The sequence below is a fragment of the Seriola lalandi genome, unplaced genomic scaffold (assembly GCF_002814215.2).
Source record: "Seriola lalandi dorsalis isolate HSWRI2012SDOR001 ecotype SW California unplaced genomic scaffold, Sedor1 jcf7180002055008, whole genome shotgun sequence".
Lineage (NCBI taxonomy): Eukaryota > Metazoa > Chordata > Actinopteri > Carangiformes > Carangidae > Seriola > Seriola lalandi.
The window spans coordinates 321,360-331,950 of NW_019525551.1; the positions used below are offsets into that span (position 1 = coordinate 321,360).

General features: G+C 40.8%; 2 protein-coding genes across 2 annotated transcripts in view; one reads left to right on the top strand and one right to left on the bottom strand.

The window, feature by feature from the left end:
• The window catches only part of tspan12 (tetraspanin 12), an 8,968-nt gene extending 8,052 nt beyond the window's left edge, over positions 1 to 916 (bottom strand). The window contains exon 1 of the mRNA XM_023397377.2: positions 61 to 916. Coding sequence (XP_023253145.1) covers positions 61 to 126 — 66 coding nt within the window. The 5' untranslated portion in view covers positions 127 to 916. The remainder of the gene's footprint in view (positions 1 to 60) is intronic.
• Positions 917 to 2,522: 1,606 nt separating this feature from the next.
• ing3 (inhibitor of growth family, member 3) lies at positions 2,523 to 9,920 on the top strand. The gene is made up of 12 exons (XM_023397444.2): positions 2,523 to 2,659; positions 2,801 to 2,872; positions 3,754 to 3,854; positions 4,338 to 4,403; positions 4,554 to 4,650; positions 4,790 to 4,861; positions 5,512 to 5,628; positions 5,714 to 5,877; positions 6,207 to 6,397; positions 6,606 to 6,798; positions 7,161 to 7,199; positions 7,624 to 9,920. The coding sequence occupies exons 1-12, from the start codon at positions 2,632 to 2,634 to the stop codon at positions 7,738 to 7,740; spliced, it is 1,257 nt and encodes a 418-aa protein (XP_023253212.1). The 5' UTR covers positions 2,523 to 2,631; the 3' UTR covers positions 7,741 to 9,920.
• Positions 9,921 to 10,591: the final 671 nt, after the last annotated feature.

Sequence of the window (10,591 nt, forward strand, 5' to 3'; positions counted from 1 at the left end):
TGGGTGAAGCCGGCATCGGGTCTATGTAGACCCAGGTCCTGTGGTGCAGGACTTCCTCACCCAGAACAGCAGGTTGAGCGCGTACAGCAGACATCGCAGACACCTCACCGCGTCCTCCCGAGCCATCCCGACCGCAGCTCCGCCGTCCTGTTCATCTGAGCCCGGGGCACCATGGCAACATGCTCACTGCAAACACAACACGGAGCCCGGGGAGAGGTCTGCGGGAATTATCGCTCATTAGACGGGAGCCTCTTCTCGGAAACCTCCGGACATAAAAGCGGCATTCCGCGGCCACGACTCCCTCTCGGCTCTCGGCGTCTTGTTTTAGCAGCTCGGGTTGATCCGTGACAATCTCCAGGAAACTTTGACAACAGGTGGTTTCTCACTTTCCTCAGCCCCGCCGGGATGATGGAGTGCGCGGAGCTGCGCGCAGCGGCGGCGCTGACATTTCCAAATCAATCATCACTCACTTAGCGGGACAGCACAGAGACCAGATCCTGGATCAAGTTCAGACCACTTCACTGGTTCACACACAAAAACCCGCGGTTTATCTTCGTTCTCATCCAAAAGCTTCAAACTCAAACTCAGCTGAACAACACAAAAACAAAACCACGGAACAACGAACATCCAGCGGTCAGCGGAAAACCTCCGACGCGACCTGTGGAGCTCAAGTCCGGGGAGCTGCTGCAGCTGTAGCCGGAGCCCGGAGCAGTGTGGAGGGGGTGGTCCTGTCCCGTCCCGTCTTCTTCCTCACTAATTAAATGCGTGCAGCAGCAGCAGCAGCAGCAGCAGCCGCTCCCTCCCTGCCTCCCCCGCCCGGGTCCTGGGGGAGGACAGAGGAATGTGTCCGCCTCCAGCCGCAGAGCCGCCGGGTCAGCAGGCCGACACACTGCTGCTGTGTTGGGGAGGATAAAGCTGCAGACACGTGGAGGCCTCTGCTGGCAGCACGGGCCCCAACAGGAGGAATATAACACCACTACATCACAGCTGTTCATATCCACTTACTTTTGGCCATATAGTCTGTCTATAGTGTAGTTCATGTCCACATACTTCTGGCCATATGTATGTGGACAAAACTTCTATATGTCTACCACTTTGTGTCCACATATTTCTGGTATAAAGTATGCGATATAGACAGACTGACTATATGGCCAAAACTATGTGGACACAAACTAATAGATAAATAGAATATATGGCAAAACAATCCTGACAAACCATTAGATTAGGACAGAGCTATACTTTAGACTATATTGCCAAAAGTATGTGGACTCAAAGCCCTACCTCACAGCCATTTACGTCCACATACTTCTGGCCATATAGTCTAAAGTATAGCTCTGTCCACATACTTCTGACCATAAGTATGTTGACAAAATTACTATTGTCTACCGCTTTGTGTGTCCAAATATGTTTATTATAAAGTATGTAGTATAGACAGACTGACTATATGGCCAAAAGTCTATGGACACCATTCTATCTATCTATCTTTCTAGAAGATGGTTTTATTAAAATATATGTTTGCAGATGTGTCTAATTTATGTTTACTTAAATCCCTTAAGTTTGTTAAGGTGCATTTCATTTGTCGGCCCACTTTACCTGATGATGTCATACAGGTGCGTGTTGAGTACCAGGTGGTATAAGTCCACAGTTAAGTTGCAGCAGACAGAATATTTTTCATTCCTCTGGATAAAAGAGTCTGAGGAATCTGACGATGTTTCCAAACCAGCTGTAAGTGTCATTAAAAAGCCACAGGGTTTTTTCACATCAGAGGGTTTATCAGATGTTCTGACGCACATGTCATTGTCACTAAAATGGCTCCTTTTTAAAAAAAAACAAAAAACAAACAAACATTATATAATAGATCGTTTTAAAATGATGATGAAGTGTCACTGTTGGTATGACGCTTTCAGGGAGAAAATACAGTTTATCTGGGAACAGTCAGTTTGTTTTGTGAATGTACACAATGAAAATAAAAGAAATAAACTTCATAAAATTGAGACATTTCATAACTTTTTGATAAATTTCATCAGCTTGCAATTAAATAACTGAATAAATTAAATACAAATTTAAATAAACATAACAACAGAGTTTGTATAGTTTAAGATCTATTTGAACGTGAATATTCAAATATAGCCAATGTTTTTTTGTCTTTTATATTTTTGTCCTCTGGTCCTTTTTCGCGGTAGTCTTTTGGCAGAACCTCAGGAACACGTCCGATCTGTATTTGATGCGTATGTGCCAAATAAACCTTTAAATATCGAATTTTTCTAAATATTTTTCATGGCAAATCTTGTTTGTTTGATGTTTGGTCATTATAAAAAAAATATGTGGATTTACAATATAATGTATAAATAATCTAAATAAAATAATCTGGGTTTGATTTGGGGGGATTTTAAACAAGAGAAATAATCTGGATACGGTTTGAACTCCAATTCCCATGAGTCGTCTGTTCCGAAGACGCAAATCAACGCCCGCGTATGTTTTGACCAATCAGAACACAGGCAGCCGGTTGCGTCACGCTCACTGACCTCAGATTGTCGGGGTATTTTTTTCTGAGAGAGACAGCGACTGACGGCGCCATATTGAAAGAGGAAAATTGCTCCATAAAACGTGTAAAACTTCAAATTTGCCGCCATGCTGTACCTGGAGGATTACCTCGAGAGTGAGTATGGGACTGCAACAAAGCGGTGGGGTTATTGTTGGGGTGTTTTGTGCGTTAAATGTGTGTTATTTGCCGGCCTGTGCGGCTCCGACCGTTAGCCTAGCCGTGCTAGCAAGTAACGGCGTCTTCTTATTCTGGCAGTGATCGAGCAGCTACCCATGGATCTCCGCGACAGGTTTACGGAAATGAGGGAGATGGACCTGCAGGTTCAGAGTACGTACAGCCCGCCGGCAACGGCAGTCACACAGCCGGTAACACACCGAGGACAGAGACGTTTAACACACACACAGCGTTTCATTCAGGCACATTACAACATAATTTAACCTTAGAGTCTGTTTAGTTAGCACACGAGTTAGCAGCAGCCGGCTATCAAGAGCTAACCGACTGAACCTGCGTTTATTGACTGATTACCAGCTGTTTACATCAGTGTTACACCTGCTCTATAACAGCCAGCTTTATTGTCATGCAAACATTTTAGTTACATTTTAACCCAGACCTTTTAGCTTTTAAAGTCGTTGTAAAATAAAGAAATGTAGATTTATTTGCTCATTTATTTTCAGGGATAGTGTCACTGTAATTGTCAGCTGTTGTCCTTTTTATTAAATGTTTAATCAGCAAGTTAAACGACACTAAAACGAATTTAAATTAGGTGACAAAGCTGGGAGGGAGTAAGGCAACAGCATGCAGAGTAGGACATGTAAACAGAAGGCAGTGAAAACATGACAATATGATATCACATGACATTATACAGGTAAAACCAGAAGAAACAGAAAAATCAAATGAGAGCAAACAAAAAAAAACATGCAGTGACAAGGTGTGACAGTGGATTTATTTATTTATCCTGCAGTTACGATTTATTTTTGTTTCAATATGAAGACTTGTGAAAATGTATACTCTTTTTAATTAAAATATTATTATATTATTATTTAGGCTGTGAGTTTTGACAAGCCGCTGAATATAGAGCAAAAAATAGTTTCCTAAAAAAGAAGTTACCCTCTGGTTCTGTACTTGCATAAGTAGCTGATTTTTGTTTTCTGAAGTCTGTGCGACAGTTTCTATGTTAAGTCTTTTTTTCTGTCCTCGTCCTGTTACAGATGCCACAGATCAGCTGGAGCAGAAAGTGATCGAGTTCTTCGTCAACGCGAAGAAGAACAAACCTGAGTGGAGAGAAGAGCAGATGGAGGTCATTAAAAAGGTCAGAAAACTTCTAAAACCAGAGTTCACTGTTTCTCATTTCACCAAATATGTTCAAGAGGAAACACAAGATGATCATAGTGACAAATGTAGGTCTTGTTCCTCCTGATGGCTGAGCTCTGGTTCCACAGCTGGTTTCTGACCTGTATTTTCTGAGAAGCTGATGTGTTACAGTTGATTTAGTGGATTATTGGTATTTACAGTTATACTATTTACAGAAAATCAATAAACATTGACTGAATATATTAAGATTCAGGGAAAACAAGAAGCTGATGAATTATTGCTCTTTTTATTGTGTTTTTTTCTTTAAATGAGACCTGCACGAAAACAAACATTTCAGTCCGTAACATGACTAAAACATCCAGTAGCTCAGTATTTGTTCTGTCATATTATGATGTTCAGATTTCTTGAAAAATAGTTTTTTAATAAGGGTTAGAAACTGTTTAAATAAGTATGTGGTTAATTTGTTTAAACTCTGTTTCAGGATTATTACAAAGCTCTGGAAGATGCAGATGAGAAAGTCCAGCTGGCCAATCAGATTTATGACCTGGTGAGTTACAGGTAGTTAAAGAATGGGGGTGGGGGTGATGGAGTCAGAATTAATTCACTGGTTTAACAAAATGAGCCTTTAAAAAGCTGAAGGACATGTTCTCTCTCTGTCCTGATGAGTGTTTTTAATTATTCATTCATCTCTCTCCAGGTGGACCGTCACCTGCGGAAACTGGACCAGGAACTGGCCAAGTTTAAGATGGAGCTGGAGGCCGACAACGCCGGCATCACAGAGATCCTGGAGAGACGTAAGTCACTCAGACCAACAGGTTTTCAAATCACCTGTGAATACAGTGACATTCACTTCCTGATGTTTTTTATTCTTCATTGTTCTTAATCTTTTCTGACAAACATGAAGACAAGGATGTTTTTTTTCTCTCTCTTCAGGATCTTTAGAGATGGACAGTCCGTCTCAGCCCGTCAACAACCATCACGTCCACTCTCACACCACAGCTGAGAGTAAGTACCAGCTGATCAGTGTCAGAACCAATACTTAATTGATCAGCCAGTTGATACAGACACCAAATACAGTTTCATCGTCAGTGTCAACATTAAAATAAATCTTATATTCACAGCTGTTAGCTACACAGCATCATCAGTTTGACTCTGTGAAGTTTACTAGTTTACATTTGGAAGGAAGACATCAGTGATCAGTATCAGAAGAGACTGATGTATCAGTATCAAAGGAAAAGTCAGATCAGTGCCTCGCTGGTTTTTACAGTATTTTAAAGTTTTCATTTGAAGAAGGTTGAGACAGTTCAGGAGACAATCCTGCATCTGACTTCACAGCAGATCTGACCTCTGACCTGTCACTATATGTAAAGAATAAGAGAAGAATGTTAGAGATGTTTGAGTTTCTTTATAAACATGGTCTCAGTTACAGTTTGTCACCACAGAGCTCACTACACACTACAGATCTGAGTCAGGATTCTCTGATAAACACTTATGGACCTTTAAACTGTTGAAGTCTGTTTATGGAATAATAAATATATAATCATCAGGTTTTTTTTTTAACTCTCATAGTCGTTGTGTCAGTGTGTGTTGTCGTCTTGGTGACAACACTTCTGAGGAGTCTGTTTTTAAACACGTTGTCGTCTTTGTTGTCACAGAGAGGAAGTACAACGCTCCGACTCACCACACTACAGAACATGTTCCAGAGAAGAAGTTTAAATCTGAAGCTCTGCTGTCCACGCTCACATCGGACGCCTCCAAGGAGAACACACCAGGTAACGGCTCAGACGCTTCACCTTAACAGACTCTCCTCCCGCTGTGTATTTGTCAACTGTCTGTCTGACTGTCTGCCCCCTGCAGGCTGCCGTACCAACAGCACTTCCTCGTCTACCAACAACGTGTACAGTGTGAACTCCTCTCAGCCTCTGGCCTCCTACAACCTGAGCTCTCTACCTGCGGGACCCGGGGCCGGAGCCGGGGCCATCACCATGGCAGCTGCTCAGGCTGTACAGGCCACAGCACAGGTCAGAAACACACTCAGCTCTCAGAGGTTATTCTGGTCGGTGTCCTAAGGCTTTCACTTCAGTATCGAGTCCAACTGTCCAACACTTTAATATGACAGTGGAGAAAAGCTGGCAACACTGTTTTTATGACTTTGAAGCACTTTGATGTTTCAGGTGTTTGATTGATCCTGTCTGTTCCACCAGATACAGGAAGTCATTCATGCACAGACTGTCCTAATGTCATACTAACCTGTTGAAGAGCTGGTTAACATTGAAGTTAATGTAAAGATCCTAACAGTTGAAGAGAGGCGTAACTCTGTTGTTCTTTGTGATGATTGTTGTGTGTTCAGATGAAGGAGGGCAGGAGGACGTCCAGTCTGAAGGCGAGTTACGAGGCCATCAAGAACAATGACTTCCAGCTGGGCAGAGAGTTCTCTCTGTCCCGGGACAACACTGGATACTCCTCCTCTGCTCTGGCCTCCACCCTCACTCAGACCTTCACCCCCACCACTGCCTCCGACTCCAGGGGGCGCAAGTCCAAGTAAGACCTCCATCCTCCTGTACTGTCTTCAGCACATGATACACATGTTCAACTAACACTGTTTTTATAAATGTGTGACAGAGTTTAACAGTAATAATAATGATGTATAAAAATAATGACCAGTGACGGACTACATGTATTAAGCATGTTGAGCTGGTCTGTGTCCGTAGACGTTTAAATCACTGATCTAATCTTCTTCTGTTTCCAGGAGCAGCATCAAGTCTTCCAACCATCAGTCATCTTCTTCGTCCTCCTCTTCCTCACTGTCATCATGCTCCTCATCATCAGCGTTGGCTCAGGAGCTTTCCCAGCAGGCCTCAGCGCTACCTGAGGCTGAGGCCAACAGCCAGGTGGACTGGACCTACGACCCCAACGAGCCCCGATACTGCATCTGTAACCAGGTACACACACACACACACACACAGGAACAATTTCACATATTTGAAGCAGGTGATGCCTCTGTCTTTTCACCTGTCAACATAAATGACAGCTGTGTGAGAACTCCCCTCTTTTTTCTCTTGGTTCAGTCCCCAGCTCCTTGTGTATAAAGCAGTTGAATAAGAGAAGCTGCTGAGAAATCTCAAATCAGTTTCTTTGGTATAAAAGAACTGGAACATACATTTAAACTCCGCCCCCTTTTATCCGTCCATACACCTGGTCTCAGGTGACACAGTGTCAGTTTCAAGAAGTTAAAAGACAGTTTGTGTGGATTCAGTGTCTGATTAGTTTGATGATGATTCTAACAACTGAAAATGTTTCCCAGGTTTCTTATGGAGAGATGGTCGGCTGTGATAATACAGATGTGAGTATCATGTTCTCAGTTTGTGTGAATATATGACCCAGTGATTAGAGCATAATGATGTTTATTGATCACTTAGTTTAGAAGTCGTTTATGTATTTTTAGTAAACCTACAGTGATGTCACATTTCAAGTTTTTGTTCAACACAAACTTCAGAGTTTTAATTTTGAGTTACAAGTTTAATTGTGTTTATTTGAGAAACTAGAACCAGAAAATTTATTTTTCTTGACGACCAAATAACAAATGAATTGGTTGATAAAGTTGTTGAATTTTCTATTAACTGATTAACAGTCATTAGTTTGTTTGATTGTCTCAACTTTTGTTTACAGGACCAAAACATCTGGTTGGTTTAGAGTGAATTCATATGTTTTTTCTGATCGATTGATTAGTCCAGTCTGTGTATTGATCTGTGATCTTCCCTCCTCAGTGTCCAATCGAGTGGTTCCACTACGGCTGTGTCGGGCTGACGGAGGCTCCGAAGGGGAAGTGGTACTGTCCTCAGTGTACGGCCGCCATGAAGAGAAGAGGCAGCCGCCACAAATAGACTCATCACTGTGCGTCCGCCATGTTGGATTTTAACCTCCAGATCGTCCTCGTAAAACACATCAACCAACACACTGCAGAAAGACAGAGGTCAATGGGCTGCTCACACACTCAGCAGCTGACAGATTAAAAACTTAGTGCCAACAGAAATGGATCAAAGCCACAGGAAGAAAAATCTTCTGAGTTCTGAGATTAAAATCAAAAATCATCCCTCAAAACACATGAAGCCTGAAAAACTACAGTCATTGATCCGTCTTTATTCTCAGAATTAAGATTTAAATCTCAACATTTAGACTTAAAATCTGTCTTTATTAAGTCTAACTTTATTCATCCTGATTTATTTGATCAATTAAAGTCAGAAGTCTGAAAATGTAAATTCTATGTTTCAGTGTTGAGGTTAATCTCATGACTCGGATGTTTTTGTTTCATCGTTAGTTCATCGACAGTCTGAAGCTTCGCTCAGATCGACACTAAAAACTCAAACTCTGAAAATATCAACAAACTCGACCTCGTGTTGAACCTGATGAAAACAAGTGAAACCTGCAGTTTCCATGTGATTTACAGTCGGAGTTGACTTGAATTTAAAATCTGATGATGACGATGACGACGACGATGACAGACACGTTCTGATCTTCACCTGACGAACGAAGAAGAAACTTGAACTAAAACAGAATCTGATGTTCTGTGCAGGATTACGTTTTTTTAATGGGACAGTTGAAGTTTGTCCGTTATGTCAGCTGACTGATGTAGACCACACACACAGCTCACCTGGTCAGGAGAGAGGTCAGAGGTCAACCTGTCAGGGTCAGGTCATGGATTTAAAAATAGTCTGACTGGAGGAGGAGGAGACTTTAGTCTGCTATGAAAAGCAGATCAGCTCTGAGGTTCACCTGTGGAACATCTGGAAAAGTCACATCATCAGAGTTAATGAAGAATTATATCTTAATCTCATAATTTAACTTTTTTAACGTTAAGTTTTTTGTTTGTTGAACAAAAATCTTCATTTTTTTTCACTGATTTCTTATTTAAATGTCAAGATTAATAATGGATTATTTACATTTTTTCTCATCCTTTTTGATCATATTTAGTCATTAAAATAATAACACAAGTCAGGCTTTTGTTATTCTGACTAAAATAAGTCTGACTTTATTTAAACTAATTTTGACTTTTTTCTGACTGATATCTCAGATTTTGATAATCCCAATTTTATTTGATAATCCTGACTTTATTTTATCAGATTTTTTCACTGATCTGAAAACACAAATCCAGACTTTAAAGTAATAAACTTTAAATCAGAGTTTATAAAGTCTGGATCTAGTCTTGATTTAGACTTTTACTGTGAAAGTCTGACTAGTTTCTCTTGATGAGGACGTTCTGAAATTCTGACTTAAAAACACACATTTCTTTTTTCTCTCAGTCTTTAAAGTCCAGATTTTCTCTTTAATCTTGGAGCTGATTTTTTTTTTTTTCATGTGGCTCTGCTCCTCTTCCCAAAAACAACTACAAATGAACGAACTTCTGGACTACAACTACAGAAGCCCGACTGAGACTTTTAACAAGATAAAAACTGAAGCAGAGAAACAGCTGATCTCTGACCTCTGTCAACAAGTTTCCAGAATGTACAGAACAAAGCTGAAACCTGTGTGTGTGTGTGCGTGCGTGCGTGCGTGCGTGCGTGTGTGTGCGTGTCTGCGTGTGCGTGTCTGTGTGTTTCTGCGTGTGCGTGTTTCTGTGTGTGGGTGTGTGTGTTTCTGCATGTGTGTCGGCGTGTGTGTGTCTGTGTCTGCGCTGATGGTGTGTTTGTTTCCAGGGATGTTTAAAAAAAAAAAAAAAAAAAGGCCCAATAAAGCTCCAGATGTTTTGGTAAGTCTGTGATTAAAACTGTTTTCATATTTTTCCTCCTGAACAACAAAATCACTTTATGACTCGTCTTTTTCATCATCAATGACTCTGCTGATCATTTAATTGATCAATGATTTTCTCTGTTTGATTCGAGGTGCCAAACAAAAAACTTGACAACATATCATTATCCACTGAGGAAGACCATGAGCCTGTGGTTGAAAGCTAGTAGCAGCTTGAGTTCAGAGGGAGGGAAGTGAGTACGCCACTGTCTCAGTGTTATCAGATAATCTGTAATTCATCTGAAATTAAAAAGGAAAAAATCTGTTTTAAAACTAAAAACCAGTCAGAAATGCTGTTTTTGTTTTGTTGATTCCTTTTATCATTTTGTTTCAAACCAAAAACTGAATTTACACAGTTTTATTTTTGATTCTAAATCAGAAAGGAAAAACAAAATGTCGGTGTGTGGTCCGAGGTGACGTCTTCAGGTCCGACTGACAGAAACCCAGAGGTTCAGATTTACAGTAGCATCGAACACCGGCTGAAAATAACTGAACAATTAATCAATTATCACGAGTTCAGTTCAGACCTGGTTCAGGTCCCTGAGGCTCTAAACCAGTTTGAACAGTTTTCACTCTTCAGGTTGAGATGGACAGTGAAACAGTCCTGATCAGTGCAGCAGCCACATGTGACCAGCAGGGGGCTCTGGTCTGTGGACAGGAAGTGATCGGAGCCTCAGAGGGTTTATACAGTTTACTGTCTGGTGAGGCTGACAGGAGGAAGACCATGAGCTGAGAGCAGACACACTTTAAACTGACACATTTTAATAGTTGAATTCTTCTATTTTCTGTTGTTTCAGTCCAGGTCTCTTTAGGTTTATTAATTATATCATTAAGAATTATTCTTAAACTCTGGTGAAAAGGTTTGGTTAATATATGGTTTGGTTAATATATGGTTTATATATATATATGTATGTATGTATATATATATATATATATATATATATATATATA